Source organism: Sprattus sprattus (assembly GCF_963457725.1).
Source record: "Sprattus sprattus genome assembly, chromosome: 19".
Classification (NCBI taxonomy): Eukaryota; Metazoa; Chordata; class Actinopteri; order Clupeiformes; family Clupeidae; genus Sprattus; species Sprattus sprattus.
In genome coordinates, this window is record NC_137917.1 from 22,375,491 (window position 1) to 22,398,661 (window position 23,171).

Below are 23,171 nucleotides of genomic sequence, written 5' to 3' on the forward strand. Positions count from 1 at the left end.
AGGTTATGTGCTGTTATGCTAGCAAATAGGCTAAAATAAACTAGCCCGATGGACTTTGAGTTAGTACTGTCTTTTGAAAGATCAGATATTGCAGCGGCACTGTTTTGCAGCAGTACAAGCTGAGTTGGTAATAATTGGTGTGTGCATGTTGACATTTGAAATTGCTTTAGAAAACGAGGTCGATGGTCTTGCGACCTTGCTTGCTCGCAGCCAAGTTAAAGTAACGTAGCTAACGTTAATGCCAACATTGCATTGCCTTGTTAGACCGGGAAGAGGCAAGTTTCTTTGACCCGTAGCATTGACATACTCTTAATGATAAATCTATGTAGAGTTCAGTGGTTACTAAGATCTACGTTGATGAGTTCTATGTCTTGAAAGTCTTTACCTTTATGTTAGCCACGGTCACGAGAGATTAAACACGAATCTTGTGAACTAGTTGTTGCGAATAGTGCGAGTTTACCTTATGCAGTTTCTCAACTAAAATTATTTGAGGATATTAGTGAATGCAACACATAGGCAGAACATCAAGGACGTGGACGTTATTAATCTACCTATCGTAGGTCATGCTAGAACACATCGTTATAATGACTTCTAAGATGAAGATGAATCGCGTATGTATGCGTATGTGACGATTTAATGTAAAGCAGTAAGTTATTTGACTAAAACAGAATTGATGCAGCAGTTGACAGACCTTGTTGGTTGCCTTTAATGGACTAATACCGAAGTGCTAATGGATATAATACTATCTGGAGTGTTCTTCTCATAACAGCTCAGAGATGAAGCTTGATACAGACGCTGGGTATTAGGTCATTGCATATGGCTGATAAGAAATAGAAGAAAGGGTACAGATTTACAGTTTATTTGGGGTGTTGCAATGTTATCTGTGACCGATTAGTAAGTAAGATTTATGGTAATATATACAGGACGTATGTTAAAGTGGCAGTCAACTGTAGGGTGTAGTCATTACTGAAGGCGATTCAGCATTATTGGCTCAATGATGACAGCACCCAAGACGAGATGTAATGCACCCAGATAACCTTGTGCTTGGTGTCCTTCTGAAACCTGGTCGTCAGTTGCTGTAAACATCCCCGACTGGAAGCTGTGCCAAAACATCTGAGCTTTCAGTTGGATGTTTGCTGCCACAGGCCTCCTTGTACGTCTTTGTCCCGAGAATGTAAATGTGCGTGCTATTTGTGTTTGTGCATGTTTTCTCGTTTCATGAAGAGAATGTGGAGATGTATTACCAGACACCAGCATGCTTTTACTTTTCTCTTTCTCTTTTCGTTTTTTTTTTTTTTTTTACCACTCTCACCTTTATTTGTGTTGTACTGATCTGTATGCGTGTGCTTTTCTGTTTGTATGCACCCTTCCAAGTGTAGTTACTGTAAACATCCTACACTCAGCTGTCATCACACAGGGCTGGGAGGAGGGTGTTTACTTTGACTGGTTGGAGAGTCCCATCCGAAATAGTCCGTGTCAGTCACAATGTCCTCGAAGTGCCAAAGAGCATCACCTAAAGTTATGTGCATCTTTTGCAGCAATTGCCTTGTTCGTTAAAATAAATACATAAATAAAGATTTATATTTTGAAACTCCCTCCTGTCTATCAGAAATCTTTATGAAATGACATTTGAAACTAACGGTTTGTCTGAGTAAAAACCGCTCCCTAGCATATCAGGTTGGTTATGTCCATTTGGTTGTTGAAGGCGAGAGACGGACTCCAGGCCAGCGTGTCCGACATATCACTAGAGCAATATTGTCAGTTATTTATATATATTCTATTAAGGCGCAGAACTGTGTCTGTCGTGCAATTTTTCAAGTTTTGGATCATTCATGGTAACACTATAAGCCATGAAGCTACAAGTCGATTGCTGGTCACGGACAGTTTCACCTTGCAAATGTGTAGTAGTTATACCTCCGAACGGAAGATGGCGCACCTCAAACTGCCAACAGATTTGCATCCACCACGGCGGCAATGAAGGAGAGTTCATCCGCCATAACATCGCAGATTCGACAGAAAACATGGGCAAAATAATTAAAATCAACCAAATGTATTAATTTAAACACTTGAAACCAAAACAAAATTGTGATTCATTAATGTTAAACTCTTGGATGTTTTGATTGTATTGGGAAATAATGGACGCCTCTAATCCAGGTAGGAAGAATATGACTGTTTCACTGTAGCAAACAAGCTAGCTGACTGGTTACTGTTTATGTCGAAAGGTAAAAGTAGCTGTAGCAGTAGTAATCGCAGTAGTTAAAGGAGCGTAATTAAATGTGCACATTGTAATTTAGGACCAAAAGCTGAAATATTTGCCCTTACACAACAACCTAATGCTGAAGTAGTCCTTGAATGAGAGCATGTATTGGGAAGCTACAGTCAGAAGTTGAAATATGTTTCACGAAACTGGTCTTTAGTTTCTCAGTACGAGCGACAGATTCTCGAAAATATTTTGTACACTCGATATGATGTTTCGCTACAATAAAGTAAAGGTTACTTGTTTCAATAAGCCCTTAATGAAGACAAGTAATAATGTCTGTCCTCATGTTTAATTTATTATTTGGTTGTCACAGGCATATTTAGACTGTATGTGTCCTTACCTGATGAGGAAACATTACTTTAAATTATACTGATCCTTTCCCCCCCCCCAGGTGTCACATCAATATTCATGTGCAAAATCTGCAATCTGTTTTCGCCGAGTAAAACTGACCTCCTCTCCCATGTATCTGAAATCCATAACTCTGAGGGAATTAATCCAGATGATATTATAATCTCTCTCAAGCCTTTATCCACACAATCCCCAGAAATATGTACAGGTGAGTGAAGTTAATGTCAGATTTGATATCAACGCTGTTCACTGTAATGTATAACTCTACAAATACAAATAGCCTAACAAAACCACACCTTAAATCAAGGACTTTTATGATTAATCAGAAATTGAAAAAAATAATAATAATCTGATGTGTTTCTCAGATGGCCCCATCAAGAGGAAAAGAGGAAGGCCTAAGGGCTCCACCAGAAAGGTCTGCTCCGATAATGGGGTGCTGGATTCCGCCAATGACAAAACCACCGAGAAGGAAAATCAGAAAAAGATACCTGAGGTTACAGTGGTCTTGACAGAAGACAACTCTGAGAGCACGTCACTGGAATGCAAGAGGTGCAATCGCAAATTCAGCAACAAGCGCCAAATCACAAAGCACATTTGTTTTGTTGCACTGAAAGAAGACAACGACAATGGTATTTGTCTCTCAGTTTTTATTTGCACATGTGTGAAAAGACCAGCATTTCAGTGTTTGTGTACATGAGCCCCAACATTTGCGTTGCTTCTATATCTGTATGTGCTTGTTTCTCTGGCCATATAGATGCTGCCAATTCAGATGTGGTTGCTGATTCAGAGGCTTCTGCAGAGGACAGGGTGGATGAAGGAAGTGAGAAAGAGGACAAGTTGCGGACTCCAAAGCGGTCACGAACTCACAACTCAGAAAAAGTCTCTGTAAAGGAGTCAGAGCCTGCAGCTGGCCCAGTGAACCCGATCATCAGTGTGGTCCTCTCAGCTCATGAAGCCATTCCTGGTATGGATGTTGGGTGCCTTTTTTCTGGATAAGCATACGTGTTGTCGGAGCATTCCCTAAATGTACTCAATTACATTTAGTTGTCATAGTGAACGTTTATTTTAATTTGTATATACTGACCATGAGTAAAAGCAAATATGTCCTTGCGGCATTGCCACATAAGGTGCAATAAAAGACCTGTTTGGTCTTTTGATGTTGTGACAACCTGGCATACAACCTGGCATACTAATGCACCTGGCTGCCTACCATTGCGTTTCATAGGCTGGGTTGGGTGACTGTTCTCTCCCTTCAACACGCAGGTGCTACCAAGATTGTGCCTATTGAGGCTTCTCCTGCAGATATCATTCCATCTGCAGACACAGACCCCGGCTCTCAAGACACAAGCCAGAAGAGGGGCTACCAAGAGTATGCCATACAGCAAGCTGCCTATGAAGTACCTCTGAAGTCAAACAGGTAAAATGCTGAAAATTCAAGTGTGGCTATTTAAATGGCTCCCAACTGACAAGATACCTGCAATTCCCCTTATACTGAATATGAACTGAATATTGTTGATGATCTCTATCGTTAGATATAGGCTACTGTATTTGTTTATGTATTTTCTTTTTATTATTTTCCAATTTCACCTCTACAGAGTGGGCCAAACTCAGCTCAAGATCTTCACCTGTGAGTACTGCAACAAGGTCTTTAAATTCAGACACTCTCTGCAGGCCCACCTTCGAATTCACACCAACGAGAAGCCATTCAAGTGCTCGCAGTGTGACTACGCCAGTGCCATCAAAGCCAATCTGAGTGTCCACATGCGCAAGCACACCGGCGAGAAATTCAGCTGTGAACACTGCTCCTTCAGCTGCCTAAGTAAGGGGCACCTGAAGGTGCACGTTGAGAGGGTGCACCAGAAGATTAAACGGCATTGCCGTTTCTGCAAAAAGAAGTACTCCGACATAAAGAACCTCCTGAAACACATACGTGAGACTCACGACATGACGGACAGGAAAGTTAAGGAAATCTACGACGAGAATCGCCTTCAGACAAGAGAGGGCAAGAGGCAGCTTCTCTACGACTGTCAGGTTTGCGAGCGCAAGTTCAAGAACGAGCTCGACCGGGACCGCCACATGATGATCCACGGCACCAAGAGACCCTTTGGGTGTGAACTTTGCGATCACGGCTCCACCAAGCTCCCGGCTCTGCAGGCCCACATCCGCAAGCACCCCTTCATCTATGTCTGCGCCATCTGTCTGCAGAAGTTCGTCAGCTCACTGCGCCTCAAGTCACACCTTTCGGAGGCTCACGCTGACGTGGACGAGTCTGCGGGATTCACCGACTCCATCCAGAGCAGCTTCTGTCTCCTGAAGCCGGGCGATGACATTCAACGCGAAATGCTTAAGCTGGAGGAGCTGCAGATTACAGAGGAACTGTCCCTTCTCAATGCCCACGATGACGCTCTGGATCCAGAGTTGGGCAACATAGAGGAACAGGTTGAACAGGCTCAGGGCTCCGAAGGGTTAACCACGGAGGATGACCTTTTGGTGCAGCAGACACAGGACGCTCTCATTTCCCCAGATGGAAGTGTAGTAGACTCGGATGGAACTGTAATAAACTCCTGTGTCGTCCAGGAAACCAAGGTGGTCACGGACCAGGAAGTAATCAGCGAGGAAACACAAGAGCAGTTACAGCTACAGGAAAATCAGCCTCCGCTGCAATGCAGTGACGCGAACGTCTCGACTGATGCCGAAGAGGTTCTGCCCGTGCCTTTGGAAAACAGCGCGGATGCAAATAACGATGGGACCTTCAGCAACCCGTCACTGGTGTCAGGGGACACGAACCCTCCCTCGGAGGCGGCACAGTCTCAGGCTGAGATGTCTGAAGTCCAAGTGGACACCGTTCCTAACCTAGAGGAGGATGTGAAGTGGGTACCTAATGAGGAAATTACATCTTTCAGGCAAATCATAGACCAAATGCAGAAGAAACAACTGACCATGGAATTGTTTGAGAGAATCAGGAAAGTCTATGGCGATCTGGAGTGTGAATACTGTGGTATGTAACTGTGCACTTGATTTACTTATCCTTTAAAGTAGATATGAAGCTTGTGTTTCAGAGTTCAAGGCTGTGAATCACTGTGAATCAAGACATAAGCAAAACACCACCATATATTTACACAAGTTCCTCCTTAGGAAAGTGATATACTACAGGTCATAAGTGTTGTGCCTCATTGCACATTAACATTGTTAATATTGGTGTGTGGATGGCTGTTGCACAAGATGTTGAGATCTTCTACGCATATTCAGGAAACAGAATGACTTTCTTTGAATAACATTGTCTGCATCAGTGCCTCTAGGAACAAGTATATCTAACATACTGTTAGATGCCTGAAATGTTTTTTTTCTTCTCAAGATCTGTTAGCTTAACAAACGTACAGTATGTAAAACCTTTCTTCTTTCGTAACAGGTAAGCTGTATTGGTACCAGGTCCACTATAACACGCATGTACGGACACATACACGGGAGCACCTGCATTACTGTACCCAGTGCAGCTATTCGTCCATCACCAAAAACTGCCTGAAGCGCCACGTCATTCAGAAACACAGCAATATCCTACTGAAGTGTCCAGAGGAGGGGTGTGAATATTGCACTCCTGACAAGTACAAGCTACAGGCCCATCAAAAAACCCATTCAGACAAGGTGAGCCGAGGATTTGAGATGAGATTGCATTTCTGCTGCTGGGTTTCTGTTTTTTAAAGGCACCCAGTGCAACTTTATGTAAACATTCAATGAAACATAAACATTCAATTTCTAGTCTTTTTTACACGTAGTTAGTTTCAATAACTCCATACCATTACATATCGACATTCAAGGAGCAAAGATGAGACGTCGTTGTGTGGTGAGAACTGATAGAACATCGTAAACAACAACAATCGCCGGTGGGGAGAAGCCATTTTTCCATTGACTGGAAGCCTGCTTTATTTATTGTAGGTAAAAAAAAATAAAGAAAATGGCGGCGATTGTTGTTGTTATCGATTTTCTATCAGTTCTCACCACACAACGACGTCTCATCTTTGCTGCTTGAATGTCGGTATGTAACGGTATGGAGTTATTGAAACTTACTACGTGTAAAAAAGACTAGAAATTGAATGTTTATTTTTAAGCCTCGAAAGTTGCACTGGGTGCCTTTAAGCTTTGTAGATGCTACATTATTATGCAGATGTGTCACAATAAGCCCACTGTCTTCCCTTAGTCTCACATGCAGACATGACAGATGGTGTTGTGAAGTGCATCTGCAAATTCCTAATTACAAAAGACTAGAACAAGTAAAGTGCATTCTACTTTGGAAAATGCAATGCAAAACAAGTACAGAGGAACGTACACACTGGCGAAACACTGGTTCATCTCAAGCTTGTTTTCCCACTGATGTTCAGTGTGACAAAACCACTGAAAAGCTATAACATAGGATCATTGTATCATATTGTATGATTTCAATCTAGTTAGTCACACTTTACCACTCCTCACCAATGCATGAAGTCCTGAGTACTGTGCTTTGTTTTTTTTCCCTCAGGACAAAAGCGTTTTAGCATGCCCAGTTTGTGAGGAGACGGTTGCAGAGGAAAAAATAAAGTCTCACCTCAAAACCCGCCATCCAGGTTAGAAAAAAAGCATGTTAAACTCAGCAACAATTTTGTGCATTAGAACCAGCACAAAATATTTCTTCAGGCAACATCCCAAGGTTTTTTAGAAATGTGTGAATGTGTGAATGTGAATGTGAATGTGTGAATTATTGTGGTTGCACCAAGGGGGTCCAGGTTCTGGGCTCTGTTAAAATGTTATTGTTATGGCGCTATATAAATTGAATTGGATTGGATTGGATTGGATTGGATTGGATTGGATTGGATTGGATTGGATTGAATTGAATTGAATTGAATTGAATTGAATTGAATTGAATTGAATTGAATTGAATTGAATCGGATCGAATTGAATTGGTGTTATGTGTTATGTGTTTGCAGATGCACCTTTGGACTCAATATTTGAAGCTTTGGGTATCAGTTGTGAGACTAAAGGCAAGATTGGCAAGAAGGCTTCCAAGTGCCCTTACTGTGACCGTTTCTTCAAGAGGAATGGAGCTGACCTGCAACAGCACATTTGGGCTCATGAAGGTGAGAGGAGAGAGTAATCGTAACGGTGTTAATTGTCGGACGGCGTGTGTTATCGGCAAACACTTGCATTGTCATGTGAAATCAATTATTAAACTGAAGTTGTAGATTGTTAATCCATTTTTAAACTCAGGATTTTGATTGTTTAACAGAATGGCCAATGTTTGACACTGTCCGATAACTGACATAGGTACACTACTGAGTATGTGATTTCCCCTGGAAAGGACTCACTAGTAGCCTTGATGATCCTCCAAAATGCTCTGCTTTGTTGACATTATCAACAGAAATCTGATAGTGTGGAGAAATGGGAAATGTTTTGCCAGGCTGTCTTGAAGTGACCAAATCCTTTCCCAGTGACTATTTTTAAAATTGTGTCTGTACTTCACGCAGGTGTGAAACCCTTCAAATGCTCAATCTGTGACTACGCCTCGCGTAGCAAGAGCAACCTCAAGGCACACATGAACCGGCACAACTCAGAAAAGACACACCTGTGCGACCTGTGTGGGAAGAAGTTCAAATCCAAATGCAGTCTGAAGAGTCACAAGCTCATGCACATGGCTGATGGTGAGGGCCTTTTAACAACCCGTTAGACAGCTGTAGAACCGTTAGATGCCCCGTTCGATTGCACAGAGGCTTTTGGTATGTTCCTCTAGACAGTGGCAAGTGTCAATGAAGGTCATCGGGTGATTAGATTAAGTTATTAAATTACATTATTATGTTTTTATGTGGTCTGTTGTGTTATTTTCATGAAGGAAAACAGTTCAAATGCACAGAATGTGACTACATGGCGGTGCAGAAACCGCAGCTGCTACGTCATATGGAGCAACATGCATCTTTCAAGGTAATGATACCCGTTTCTCTTGTGTGGACGTGACCCTATTTAAAGACCTTAATTTATAGGCCTCTGATTTGTCATAGTTCCTAGCAAATGCAATTTATCTAATTTAAATTTTTAGATAAATCACGTTGATTAATCCTTAAACGATGTTATCATTCATAGAAGCCCTTAAGTGTTTAGTCATACCTAGAAGAATTTTGAGTGATGAATTGTTGTTTTTTTTATTTTGATTAAGCCATTCCGGTGTGCGCATTGCCATTACTCCTGCAACATATCTGGCTCCTTGAAGCGACATTACCACAAGAAGCACCCCAACGAGGAGTACTGTAATGCAGGGTCTGGAACTACAGCCTCCGACTCAGTAATAGAACAAGGTATGAGACTATGCCCTACCATGCGTGTTAACAACTGGTAGGCTTCCCTGTTTTTAACTCCCTCATCAACTGACAGGGAAATGTCCGCTTCCTTTCCCAGGAGGCTTTAAGTGTCCCGTGTGCAACTATGTTTATGGAACTAAATGGGAGATGAACAGGCACCTGAAGAACAAACACGGCCTCAAGGTGGTGGAGAGTGACAGCCATGCGCTGGGTCAGTGGGAGGTGAGAGATTAACGCCGTTAAGCGTGTCTACATTTTTGTTGTGAAACAAGTCGACAGTGGGCCGTCACATTAAAACCAAGAGGTTGAAACTCAAAAGTACACCATCATAGAGTTGGACTTTGGTACACGGTTTCACTTATTCCACCTCAACTCATGGCATTTGCTTATATCTAAATTGGCCTTAGCATTTAAAAGGAAGTCATTTAATTCATATTTTCACTTATATTATTTGAATTTGTGATGTGACCTCCAGGATTGTCCTCAGTTTTGTTACCGTTATCTGAACACAGGCAGTCTGTGTAATGCATTAAACCATGCTTTAACTTTAAATACTTATGTGTGATTGTGTGTGTTCGCCATAGGTGGTGGAGTCATTGGAGGAGCAATCCACTCAGTTCCTTCACATCACAGAGACTGAAGACTCACAGGGGACTGAGGAAGCTGTGAGCGCCTTGCAAGACCTGCATTATACGACACAGAATGGTGAGCAACTTTCCTAATCATAACCAAACAGCCCACACTCTTTCTCAAACAGGATAATGTCACCATCAACAACTTCTCTCACATAGGAGTTGTGTCTGCTTCTAATGCTGAAGGACTAGACCCTGCAGCAGTGAACATTCTGCAGCAGATCATTGAACTTGGGTCTGAGAACACTGATGGCACCGTGGCGTCTGTCGTTGCCATGGCACCAGGAACAGTCACCGTAGTGGAACAGGTAAGCATTCTACCACAACAGGTCATAATAGCCATGAGTGGACAAAATAACATGATTAAGTTTTCACTATTTCTCCCCTGGCATGGTTCCCTTGTGGAAAAGCTGCTATGCTCTGCTGTCTGTGTTGGAGCAGTGTGTGTCTTGTGTATGGGTATGTTGCATCTTCAGAGTTCCCCCAGTGTGCTAATTCTGTGGCTTCTCTTGTGACCTGAACAGGTGACTGAGGAGGAGCAGCAAGCTGACCACGCCATGATAATCCAGGATGCGCTGCAGCAAGCCTCGGAGGGGATGGGGGAAGAGCACCACCTTGTGGTGTCTTCTGACGACATGGAGGGCATTAAGACGGTGACGGTGTACACTCAGGGAGAGGACGCATCACAGTTCATCGTTTATGTACAGACTGATGAACAGATGACGGAGGCTCTATGACAGAACCTTGTTGGTTTGTGTGTGTTAGGGATATGTTGTCATGTCATGCTATTCTTACTTCCAGACAAGTTTCCCGTGCATCTTTTCTCAGCCTTGCGATTTTCAGTCAGTTCCTTTTGAGCCTCAACATATGACCTTGACAAATTCAACTCAAATCAAATGTATATAAGCGTAAAATTGATAGCTTTCATACCTTCTATTGCAGGACCTTCAGTTCAATCGTTATAGATGTTTTAAGGTATTTTCTACTGCACCAGCCAAAAATCTTACAAGAAAACAGACATTATATGAAGCAACTAAAAAGCTCTGCAAATGCTTAAGCAGCATATTTTTTAACAATACATGTATGTTTTCTTACAGATTGTACATTGGCCTTTGTTTATGACACAATGCCTTTTTGTAAATAAACTCTATGCACCCTAATTTCAATGATGGGCAACACATAATGTCCGTCGTGCATCCGTCGTGTTTGCTGGTGACGATGCTCGCTGCTCTATGACCAAAGTTCAGACCACAGAAAGCCCTGAGGTACAGGCGTTCAAAAACCTTGCAACTGCGATTTGACACAGCAAATCTTTTGCAACTGCATCAGATGGTTTGCAATGACAACTATTAATTCACACCATTGCAACCTGTCCCTGCGATGTTCTGCAAAGGTTTCATCTAGTCACGAATCTCTAGTGTTAATGTGGTCTAAAGGGCATTAAAATCCTAATAACAGAAATTAGTTATTGTATGTGAAGGAAAATCTTCACAAGGAAACCACAAGTAAATTATATTTAATTTGGTAAATTCCCCTACGAACAGAACATTCACACACATACTACTGTTATTGTACACTTTATGATCCAGTGGGAGAGCAGTGTGAATCAGCAACATGTGATGGTGACACAAATACAACTCAAGGCCTCTTATTGTCCTCAGCCATGAGTTCGCTTATCTGTTTATCTTCGTGATGGTCGTCATCCAAGTCCTCCAGTGGGTTCTGCAAATGGTTTTCTTTCGCCAGCAAATACGCTTTGGGCGTGATGTCGTTGTCAATCATCTTTCTGGATTTTTTCTTCTTCTTCTCTATTATCTTCTGCTTCCTGAACTCTGCAAAAGCGTCCAGTTGCTGTTGAGTGAGGGCCGCGGAGGAAGCCAGAGGGAGGGCGTCTTTGGCCTGTTGTTTGTACTCCTGGATCTGCCTGAGGAGGGCATCGTGGTCCACCCCAAAAAGCACAGGCCGCTTTCTCTCTGAAGGCTGCTGCTCAGCGTAGTCTGTGGCGTGCGCCTTGACCCTAGTGGGAAATACACCACATGTTCAAAGCTTACTTCTTGAGCCACGCTGAATTGCAGTCCAAATGTCAGTGTTACACATACCCGTACTGACCCAATCAAACAACAACAACAAACACTTACCCACTTTCCTGCACACTGGTTGTCTCTACCAACTCTTCATCTGGGCCGAAGTCTGCTACCTTTAATAGGTTATCAATCTAAGGAGATAATTCAGCCAACTGTCAATGCAGTAACTACATGTATAAATATGTTATATTATCTGTTAATATAATAAACTGTACCTCGTTAAGAGCAGCATATTGTTTATCCCTGATAAAAACCAAAACAGGGACACTTCCAAGGATTTGCTGAGATGTAAGAAGATACCTAAGGGGGAAACCTGCCATATCAATTGCTTCGTCTTGCCTTTCTCTACTATTTGAAATATATTACTAAATTACAAAGGAGAAAGCTTTTCAGTGGCACAACGAGCGACGTATGTTCGTGGGTGGATACCTTATACGAGGGCCACTTTTGTCCAGAAGTTGTTGAATTTGGATATCCCTCTCCGTGCCACCAGTCTTCCAATAGATCCGACATGCAGAATAATCGGGAGACAGCGATACCTGTCAAATGGGAGAGCATAATTGATGTAGAGCTTGTTATGTACATAATAACAGAATTACGTTTTCCAATATTTACATTTTCCTTTACAAATTCATAGGTTAGGTGTTGGCCAACCAAGACAGAAGATGGAGTAAGAGTTGTCACCTTGGAAATCTCCACATTGAAATAAGGTAGTTCTGGACTGACTTCGTACGAGGCCAGCAAGTCAGAAACCGCTTTGAAGAGAATGCTATTCAGCACACGAACCCTCGAGTTGTCTTCTGGGTTGCGCTTTTTAGATTGTTTGAGGATACTTTGGCTGGTTGGTGGTCTCTGTAACATAAGGAATCTAAATGAGTATACTTCGACCAGGTACTAATGGTTGACAACGCAAGTTTCATGTTAATCCTGTACATTTACCTGAGGTGGAGAGTCGTACCAGTTCTTCTTTGACCTAGGAAATGCAATTTAGTGTTAGATACCACTAGATGACTTAACATCACCTCATAACAAAATGAGGTAGTCAGCTAGCTGGCTGATGTGGTTGAGATGTAGATTAGCACTGTGCTGTGCTAGCTAGTTAGCAATTGAACTAAGAAAACTCAGACTTAGCAAACGCAGCATTCTGCAATATCCTCTAAGAGAACTCACCTTTCGCCTTTTAACATTTTCATCAGTTTATTACTTCCATGTTGGCAAATACATGTGTGAAACGTGTTAGCCAAGCCACCCGGTGTCCATAGTTCTTTGAGTACGGTGTTAGACGTGGTTCGTGGAACGCAGATCCAAACAACGCGGTTCGCGTTACAACGAAAAGAAACCAACTTTTTTATACTTTGAGCAAACATTTTGTTCCTTTTTAATATTGCTTGAGATTTCTACAACATCGGCAGTGATACGCTTGGCACACTGCTGACATTTCTAGTATCTACTTAGTGACCTAGTGAATGTCAACAGCTTGTCTTGACTGAGTCTAAAGCAAGCGATGACCAAATTGTCGATTGAGGATGCAGGTTGCAAAAGTAGCCTCGCCTGCAAACCATCAGTTTACGCATTAAGCAGCCACGCACAGGAAACACCAAAATAGTATTTTTGTTAAAATAACAACATACTTCTAAGCCACACCCCGCATTTTCACAAATAATGACACTCCACATTTAATGTTATTTAATGTTTCAGCAATTTATTAAAAACTTCTGCAGGTATTATGTCATATTTGTCAGCACTGCATTAGAGCATTTAGGGAATAGCAGGCACTTATACATGTTTCCTCATATTCATAAACCATACACCATGTGATATGGGGTCTTTTCCTATCATGTTAAATAGAATGTGCTTCATTTATAGTCTGAACGATTTGTAGGTTATATGCAAGTCTAAATGGTCCTTAATTGACCAACTAAAAAAATATGTATACTTCTTACAGGTTTGCCCAAATTACACAGAACAGTCTCCCATCTACGTGTGGTGAATAAAAAATACAAAAAGCCTATACTGTCTGACATAAGATAACAAATTATAAACTCCTCTTGAAAACTTTACTTTCACAAACAATTCAACAATAACTCAGAAAAACATAACATGAAATCTGCAACTGGCCTTTGTCGGTTTTCTTTCCGGTTTACACAGAGTTTAATGTCAAGGGCTTTGGGTGAACTGTACAAGAAAAGCTCCGACAAGCATAACTGAATTCAACTAGCAACTTTCTTCAGACTTTATAAGGACTTCTGTTTGTACAGATACATCAGCACTGGCATCAACTGTATGAACTTCTGGAACAAGAAGATTGTGTTGCACCTTTTTCATCTCCGCCATGTTAAACCCCAGAAGCACTACAGTCCTCCTGGTGCTGATGGCTTTCATACACATGCTTTGCTTCTTAACGAAGGCAGTAACCACGTCTGGTCTTTTCAACCATAGACGTGCTGCTAGGGTCTCCGTCTCCGTCTCAGTCAGGTAGGGCTTTTGGTTGAAATACTTATTGAGCAATTCCTTCCGAGCCTGTTGAGACTTCATCTCCATTCCCCGTCCTTTGCGTACCACCTTCCCACCTCGAGCTGTAGTAGTGTTGATCTTGCTCACCACCACTGGTCTGGCCTGGACAGGTACAGTGACCCGAACTGGAGCAAAGGTATAGGTTGGTGCTCCGTTGAATTTGTTTCCTGTGGGCGTTCTCTTCTGTTGTGGGGCACTGCCACCCACTTTGGGCTGGGCCAGCGCACCATTGCCGACTTGGTTGTTTGGGTCAGGGTATATTTGCCTCTCTGCATCTTTAACAGACTTGGGCGCACACCGGCACCGTTGGACATGTATGGAGATGGTTTTGGAGGTGAACTTCTCTGTGTAAACACCTAAGCAGAAAATGCATTTGAATGCGGGAGTTTTTAAAATGGCATGGATGGTGGCCATAATGTGATGCTTGGTCTTCAGATGCAAATCATAGTCCTCTTTGTTTAGGATTCTCACTTTACAAAGCGGGCAGCCAGTGGTGAAATGCTTCACAGATACTGTTCCAGCCACCTTCGAGGACTCTGGGTACATCTTCATGAATATCTTCTCAAGACCACCAGTCACTAACACCAGGTTGAGTTCCTTGTCCCCGATTTGCTCTTTAGGAATATTTGTGTTTAGGTCAAAAGCGTCGAACACAAGATTACCTTGTTCGTTGGTGTCAATTTGGAATTCTCTCATGAGGAAATCACGATTTTCCTTGACAGACAGACTATGTTCTGTGTTTGCGTGATCCATGATCTGTTTGACAGAGTAGAACATTGATGGACAGAAGAGACACTTCAAGCCATGCAACAAATGGTGAAAAATCCCCTTCTCTGTGAGCAGAATTTTGCATTTTAAACACCTGACTGTTTTATTGTCAGTCTTTAGGAAAGGTGACAAGACAGCTAGCTCGTTCATCTTTGATCTTGACAAAGCCAGCTTCTTTCCTGCAATCACTCCTGTGGCACCAGGTGACATTGGTGTATTGAGCTGCTGGACAGTGGTAACATTATTCTGGGTCAATACCACTGGCCCTTTGCCGCCAACAACTTGGGAACCACCAGGTTGAACTGGAACTGTGAGTGACGCGACAGGTGCAAGGGTGTAGGTTGGTACTCCATTGACGTTGTTCCCTGTGGGAATCAGCCGGATAGACTGAGAAGACAGCATTGGGGCGTTGGGATGCATCATCGCAGGGTTCGGCGTCACCAGAAGAGGCCGTGGATGCTGCTGTGACCCCATCCTACCAGGGACATTGATGTGAACTCTTGGAGGGAGGACGACTTGGCGGGATTGTGTCTGTGGTAGACTGGGGACCCTCACAGCGATGGGAACCTGCTTGGCTGCATTGGGATTCAAGTTTGGCACAAACATACTGAAGCCTGTTTTGGCTGATGCCTGGGATGGAATATACATCTGCCTTGAGCCTGGGCTGCACAGCAAAGCAGTGGTGCTCCTTGGTGCCGCCAAGAGAACCGTACCCGTTGAGGGGCTCTGAGTTGGATTCTGACTAATCACGTTGGAGTTTTGCCGTTTCACTACAGTTATAGGGGTCTTGGTGGCCTTTTGTCCAGCCTTTGGTGCTAAACTTTGAAGTTTTTTCTGTGTACCATTTTTAGGGCCAAATCCCTCATTTTCACACACAAACGGTTTTATGTGCACTTCCAGCTCTTTGTGTTTCTCCGAACTTAAAATATGATAAAGCAGGTGTTCGCAAGTCTGTGCGGGCAGATTGCACATTTTGCAAAAGTACATCGAGCCATCGGTGTGCTTCTGTTCTCGATGCCCAAAGTAGCGGTTCAGCAGTGTCGCATAGTGGTTCACCAACACGTGCTTCTTCATCACATAAATCAACGAATCATGGTAGCCACAGCTGCGACAAGTGTACCTATCTGGTGGATTGCTGACGACTTTAGGTGGATTGCTGACGGCTTTAGTAGCAGCAGGTTTTGACACTGCCGCTCGGCTTGAGCCGGAAACCGGCTTGGCTGTTGAGTGGAAGATTTTGACGTGGTGTTCGATGGTACGGGGGGAGCCAATGAAGGAGCAGCTTTTGCAGGAGGACAGTGAGGCCAGATCCAGTTCCTCCTCGTGGCAGCGCTGCACGTGCCCTCTGAAGGTGTACCAGGACCATGTGGAGAACCAGCACTGGTTGCAACAGAACTTTTCTGACCGATAGCACCACTAAAAAAAAAGAAACAGACAGACACCAGTGTTTAATAAAGATATTTAGACATTTAACTTCTACCAGCACACACAGAAAGTAAAGCCAAATAGTGGGTTAATAGTGAGTGACTGGCATCTTGCTTAAGAAACATCATTAGCCCACCTTTTTCCTCCGTTTGGTACCGTATCCGTCAGTGAGGTCATCCCACTCTGTGTTGTTGAAGCACTCATCACCTTTGTCAAAACTCTTCAACTCCTAATGAAAATGTCATTTTAAGTTAGTTACACAAACAAATGTATTTTATTCTGGCACATTAACCAAACTTAAAAACACAAGTTTTGTTCCATGTCAGTATCTACTCTATAGTTTGTATATTACTGTGTGTTAGTGCAGTAGTTTCTTTTTTTCCAGGTGAAATACAAAATGACTGAAATACTTCAAAATATGCAATCTTACTATTCTAACTTATATGACTATTATTAAGTATGAACAAAAGTAAATAGATTCTTGGTTCATTAATTTCCAGAACATACCTCGGATAACTTGTTACAACTCTCCAGTCCAATGTCAGACAGGATACTCTTAACTCTCTTCCTCGACTGTCTAAGTGTTTCCAAGTCACCAACTGGGTTTTGATACATTTTGCTTTCCTGTAAAGAAAAGTAGTTATCCAAATACAAGTTAGTTTTCAGGTGTGGCCGAAAAATAGATCGACAGACCAAAACTGGATCTGTACAGGTCCTGTCAAATTAACGGCAAGCGATGCTTATCTGACATAGTGGATGCAACCAAGCCAGCCTAGTGCACTTGTGTTAGCTCCAAACGACATATCCCTTTGATTTTGGAGATGGCCCACATTTTCACACCAAATATTTTACGCAACGTGAATCCACACAGTTGAGAAACTGTAAACATCAACCTGTAACGTTAACTGGCTGCTTCTACGATGAAATACAACTCACAGACATGTCTATTAGCTTGGCATGTAGGCTACTGATACAATTATCTTAGTGTGACTAATGCGACACAATATGTACATCAATTGGGCGTATCATAACCTCTCAAATGTGTTTAGTTTAGGTAGCTACCTTGCACGTCCAGGCGGTGTGCTCCCGAGGTCTGTGTGGATGGATGCTTGTTTTCACCAGGGGAGAACTCTTCCGGCGTCACTAAAGCGCGCGCAGAACGGACCACGACTACATGGTATGAAATAACAAACACGACATATTTAACTTAGCAAAACGATCGTCCCACGTACAACAAGTTACTGAATGAACTGTATCTCGATTACACGTAGATTTCTTTTGTGTATGCAACCGTAAACCATCACCCCTATCCCGCTTTGGTGTGAAACATGGCGTCCAGGAAGACAGGAAGTGACGTTGACTCATTTGCATATTGCCTGGTGAAGATTGACCAATGGGAGGATGATGGGCTGAGCGCTCAATATTGCCATTCTAATGCATAATTGAACCATTTGATTAATCCTGATGACAGTGGGGACTTCATCAAGCCAGTGTTATGGGTTACCTGGTAACCCCTCATCTCACCTGTTGCTTCTTGATTGTGGTGTAAGATGAGATATTCTCTCTATATCTTTGCATGAGCTAACAAGTAAGTTGTAGTAATAATTTGTTCTCTAAGTTGTAGTAATACGTTTTTCTCTGACAAACATTTTTAATTTAGGTTGCTTGGATTGGTAACCTTGACATCATACGTGGCCTGCAGTGGCTTATGAAAAGCTCTAACATCCTAACACATAGAAGGGTTAAGAGTTCAATTTCATAACATGAGCACACTCTCTGACAATTGCTCTTTCATAATCGGTATCAAAATTAAGAGACTTTGTGATTGTAAGGCGCCCATGTGTGTAGTTACTTCTCATTTCAGCCAAGGCACTGCACCTTCTGACTGAGTCTATAAAGGTCCTTGTTATGTGGGGAAAATAGTCTTTTCATGAGTATATCATTTATGTTATTCATTTTTATGACAACCCAGCTACACCTCGCCATTCTAAATCAATCTTAAGCCTACATGATGTCAGTGAGAAGAGACATCCCTCACAATACAATTTATCCTGAGCTACTTAAATATGTTTGACTACAGACTTGATATTATTAAAGATTACATTACATAACTGCTATTGTGTGTTTCTGAAATGTGACTCGAAAAAAAGTCCAGACAAAGAGCTTTAATAATTGCATTTCCATTTAAAGTATACATTTATTGCTTCGCTCTTAGCCTGTTTTTTTCTCCAAACTATGCTTAATACACAATACATAAAAGTCATATTCCAGTGTAACGCCCATGTGCTTAATGCCAAATCTGTCATATGCAAATTCCTGGTACAGTGAGAGAAAAGTAAAAATGTCAGCATATTCTGATGGCCGATAATGACCTGATAGGACACAAGTTAATTTCATCAGGCAGGGAATCAGTGCACATTAGAGAATGAACACAATCCCATCCTCTTCCATGCCTCCCTGGGCCACGTCCAGGCTGGGGAGAGGCTCTGTTCGTAGTGTGCGGAGCATACTGCTGTGCAAGCTGGCGGTACTCCCCCTGACAGTGGGACTACTGCGGTACTGCTGCTGGAGAGTGAGATCATGGCACAGGCTGGCGCTCAGCAGGTCAGTCGGGCTGGTGGGGATGTTCAGGCAGGGCTGCGAGCGGTACGAAGACGCGACGATCATGGAGTGCGGACGACGGTGGCCGCCGCCGCCGGGAGATTTGGGGCGGGAGTGAGCCCGCATGCGTGGAGGTGTCGGGGGGCGGGGGACCGAGTAGCTCGAGCAGCGAGACGGCGGTTGATTCATTTGCCTCTCGATCACCACATCTAGGTCGTCGTCACTCTCTAACCCCTCTCCAATCCAGCTTTGGTTTCCCAGTAGGACCGGCAGGCCGGGGTACAGGGTCCCGCTCTCAGGGTACAGTGTCCCACTCCCGGGGTACAGGGTCCCACTCCCGGGGTACAGGGTCCCACTGCTCGGTCCGTCAACAGACAGCTCATTGAAGTTCGACATGCTGTAGCTGTGGCGCATGATATTGTTGCGCTGGTTCACAGGTTTCACCGTGACGATGAGGTTGTGGCTGTTGGCGATCATCATGTCGGTCACCTGATCCAGGGTCTTACCAGCCACCTCGATCCCGTTCACCTCCAGGACCTGGTCATTGATGGCCAGCAAACCCGTGCATTCGGCCAGCCCTCCCGGAACCATGCGAGAGATAAAGACCCCCGGAACCTTCTGTAGGCCGTGGGGGGTCACGTTCACCGTGGCGCCATCCCTGATGTAGAAACCTAAGGGCTTCTCGGAGCCCTGCCGATAGAGGCGCACCCTTCGGTGAGTCTCCGGTAAGATGTCGACGTCAATGATGGACGACACGGGACGGAAATCCTGAGGCAGGCCTATCTGGACCTGCCTTCTCCTGCGATTTGTATCAGAGAGCAGAGCCACAGCCGGCTTCTTCCGCCGCGACAAACTACCGCTGCAGAAGGTCCCCTGGTCTACCTCCTCTGTAGAAATAGAGTAGTAACTATTTAATTACAAAAGAAACAACCATGTATTTACACAATAACAACACAGGCACAATTATGCATACACTTTGTTAAATTACACCATATTACAAATGCATCTCTTTGTACAATTTACATAAAACTATTAGATTATACCAAGTATCAAATTTAATTACGCAGGGAAAATAATAAAATAAATATTTTTTTCGTAGTTATTCTTGGCATAGACCGTAGCAGTGAGCTATTTTTACTGGATGTCACTGAATAAGAGGAAGTGCCTAATTAACCTAAAAGCTCCAAATATTGACTAACACATTAATTTCCCTCTCTCGACTGGACAAATGCAAGGACTGCACATTTTATGACCCCTATACCTATTGTAGATAAACATGTGAAGAATGAGGCCTCATGAGTCTTTCCAACAAAATAAAGAGTGAAGATCTTTTACAGCATCCTTCTTATATATACCTAAATGATGCAGACCATTCATATGAAAATAAATATGTGTAAATATAACCAAAAATGGCTAGCTTCTTACCTATACTAATTCATTTATGTGTTCATCCATGAATGAGATATCTTGCTCTTTTTAAAAATCATTATGGTAATGGCTTAACCATGACATATTCACTATAAATACACTCAAAGATTATGTTCTATACCTTCAGCATAAGATCTGATGTATATGAATTTCTAAATTAAGAGTGATTTCTGGATCACACCACTGACACTCTAGTACATTCATGAAACACCCATTCAACATCTTTCCAAACTCTGATTCCCTTATTCCGCTCGGTCCCATACAGATTAGTTAGTCTGTCGGTCCTATACAGATTAGTTCTGTCGGTCCTATACAGATTAGTTAGTCTGCCGGTCCTATACAGATTAGTTAGTCTGTCGGTCCCATACAGATTAGTTAGTCTGTCGGTCCTATACAGATTAGTTCTGTCGGTCCTATACAGATTAGTTAGTCTGTCGGTCCTATACAGATTAGTTAGTTTGTCGGCCCTATACAGATTAGTTAGTCTGTCGGTCCTATACAGATTAGTTCTGTCGGTCCTATACAGATTAGTTAGTCTGTCGGTCCTATACAGATTAGTTAGTCTGTCGGCCCTATACAGATTAGTTAGTCTGTCGGCCCTATACAGATTAGTTAGTCTGTCGGTCCCATACAGATTAGTTAGTCTGATGTACTTGGCCTCCCTTTCTATGAGTCAGAGAACAGAGGGCCGTTAAAATACTATTTATAGTGTGTGAATGTATAGTGTGTGTGTGTGTGCATGTGTATTTCTGATGGTTGTTTTGTTTCATTGCACACAATTGAAAGTAACCCAAGGCATAATGCTGCTTCTGACTCCTGCCAGCATTGCTTACATGACAGTGGTAAGTTTGGCCTCTAGCAAGTTTCAGCAGACTACAACGATTGGGATGCTGAATAAATTGTGGCAAGAAAACAAATGTAAATAGCGTGTCACGCAAACAAACTCACCGCAGGGGAATTCAGAGCAATTACTCACAAGTAAACACAGATGAACAGCTAAAATGACTTCCCATTTTGGGCGGAGAGACAGAATATGTAAACAAATGTGCTGAGGAACAACAAGAGACATTTACTTCAGCACATATGTCCAGTAAAACAGAAGTGTATTATAGTTATTTATTTAGTTCCCTTTTCATCCTGTTAATATAAACACGAACTTGTTTGGCTGGTCCAGTTTGACGTTGGACTTTATTCCTCAAAACCATGACCTTCTAATTAATACAGACTAGGCCTTTCAAGAAGGGGCTAAGCACTTGAAATTATCCCATAAGAGACACAGTTTTAGAAAGAACTCTATCATTTTAAGACATGTAAATCCAACCTTGTCTGATGTTTAAATGAAGGGACATACATCTCAAGACAAGCAAGAGCTATAATTTTCACGAGGGCACTTAAGTTATTTTTATATGTCACAGGACTGGAGTGTGTGTCTATTTCCTTGAAATGTAATGGACAGGAAGCAAATCTGTCGCTGGCACTGCAGCAATCTAACAGAACAGGAGTGTCCTGGATCCTTTTTTTTACCTGGTCTTTGAACAAAGATGCGAAGCAGTGTCTGTGTAGTAGACACAGCCTTGCCGAAATTGTCATCATTGTTGATTGGAAGGAAGTCCCCCTGGATGTCTGCGTACGCAATCAGAACTGGAGTACTTGCCAACTGGTGCAACTGTAGAATAAGCTTGTGAAACTGCTCAAACTTTGCTGGTTTGGACCGATCAACGGAAAACCTCCGGAATTCTGCTCCATACTATAAAATAGAGAAATAGTATCAGGCTTGAAGTCGAAGAGCATGGACATTGGACACCATTTTTTTTCTTCTTTGTGGAAAAACTGTCTTTACACTTCTGCCATGATTTAAGATTTCTGGTATTGGTCATTATATTGCCTTCAAACAAGCAGTGGATAGTGCATTATCTGGAAAACATCCTTGCCTTTTGAAATGTAGTCTTGTAGCCTGTTATATAACCTATTTAGAATAGAGTTCATTTGAGTGACATGTCTGGTAAACATGGAAGACTCTCTGTGTTCAACTCGAATCCCTCATCAGTAAGTCAATCAGCTGGAACAATAGCCCTTCTCTAGCTTGTCTATTAAACATTCATGCTATGTGGAATTCCTTTCGGACAACTTAATAATTGTAAGCACTGCTCAGTCAGATTACTAGAAACTTGAATGCACAAATTCTGATTGAATTATACATCTCTAAAAAAAGGAAAGTGGCTGTGTACTTTTCCAAACACTTTTCGCACAATACTGACGTTGCAGGCGTGCTCCTTCCCGTCACAGTTGTATCACAGGATATTCCTTCGTTGGCCACCGCAGGCATTTTTTTTTACATGTTTATTTACCCTTACGCTACTTAAGGCTGAGAGCAAGTACCCGAGCACAATTGTGGACAAAATTAAATGTACTCACTTTGCTTTTCACTTCGACAATTGAAAAGCTGCGCAAAGACTGCGATTTACTCCGATTCATTTTCCCAGTTGCCTGAACGCCATCTGAAATAAACGGTATTAATGTTTTCTTCTTATCGTTGCGGTAAGTTGTCTTCTTCTAAATAATTCACATCCTTAGATGAGCGGCCCCCCGACCATCGGTACACGTTCCATCAGTGCTTGGAGAAGACAGGACGGGCGGCAAGAACGGAGGCACAAATAATATTACAATGACATCACTTAAGTCCGCCTTTTTCCGTTCTAAAAACGGCTTGACCGCACTACCGGATAGAAGAGGACTCATTGTCAGAAGTGATTTAAGAATTCTGTTACTAACCACAATGGACTGCACTGCA

General features: G+C 42.6%; 4 protein-coding genes across 4 annotated transcripts; 1 reads left to right on the top strand and 3 right to left on the bottom strand.

Annotated features, from left to right (window-relative positions):
* Positions 1-2,635: 2,635 nt before the first annotated feature.
* On the top strand, positions 2,636-10,588 carry zfat (zinc finger and AT hook domain containing). Its single transcript, XM_080857942.1, has 15 exons — positions 2,636-2,816; positions 2,974-3,237; positions 3,363-3,572; positions 3,872-4,025; positions 4,204-5,606; positions 6,018-6,250; positions 7,122-7,206; positions 7,567-7,716; positions 8,104-8,277; positions 8,466-8,554; positions 8,787-8,925; positions 9,026-9,150; positions 9,513-9,633; positions 9,720-9,868; positions 10,085-10,588. Exons 1-15 carry the CDS (start codon positions 2,669-2,671, stop codon positions 10,295-10,297), a joined length of 3,657 nt encoding a protein of 1,218 aa, XP_080714068.1. The 5' UTR covers positions 2,636-2,668; the 3' UTR covers positions 10,298-10,588.
* Positions 10,589-11,060: 472 nt separating this feature from the next.
* Positions 11,061-13,092, bottom strand: rbfa (ribosome binding factor A). The gene is made up of 7 exons (XM_080857435.1): positions 12,815-13,092; positions 12,584-12,617; positions 12,329-12,496; positions 12,074-12,183; positions 11,860-11,944; positions 11,699-11,775; positions 11,061-11,577 (listed from the first exon to the last, which is right to left on the bottom strand). The coding sequence occupies exons 1-7, from the start codon at positions 13,009-13,011 to the stop codon at positions 11,199-11,201; spliced, it is 1,050 nt and encodes a 349-aa protein (XP_080713561.1). The 5' UTR covers positions 13,012-13,092; the 3' UTR covers positions 11,061-11,198.
* A 346-nt stretch (positions 13,093-13,438) lies between these two features.
* On the bottom strand, positions 13,439-17,481 carry adnp2a (ADNP homeobox 2a). The gene is made up of 4 exons (XM_080857489.1): positions 17,414-17,481; positions 16,859-16,975; positions 16,488-16,580; positions 13,439-16,342 (listed from the first exon to the last, which is right to left on the bottom strand). The coding sequence occupies exons 2-4, from the start codon at positions 16,964-16,966 to the stop codon at positions 13,859-13,861; spliced, it is 2,685 nt and encodes an 894-aa protein (XP_080713615.1). The 5' UTR covers positions 16,967-16,975; positions 17,414-17,481; the 3' UTR covers positions 13,439-13,858.
* A 1,288-nt stretch (positions 17,482-18,769) lies between these two features.
* On the bottom strand, positions 18,770-22,884 carry pard6ga (par-6 family cell polarity regulator gamma a; the record flags this gene model as incomplete). The annotated part of the gene is made up of 3 exons (XM_080857551.1): positions 22,796-22,884; positions 21,905-22,127; positions 18,770-19,839 (listed from the first exon to the last, which is right to left on the bottom strand). Exons 1-3 carry the CDS (start codon positions 22,853-22,855, stop codon positions 18,770-18,772), a joined length of 1,353 nt encoding a protein of 450 aa, XP_080713677.1. The 5' UTR covers positions 22,856-22,884.
* Positions 22,885-23,171: the final 287 nt, after the last annotated feature.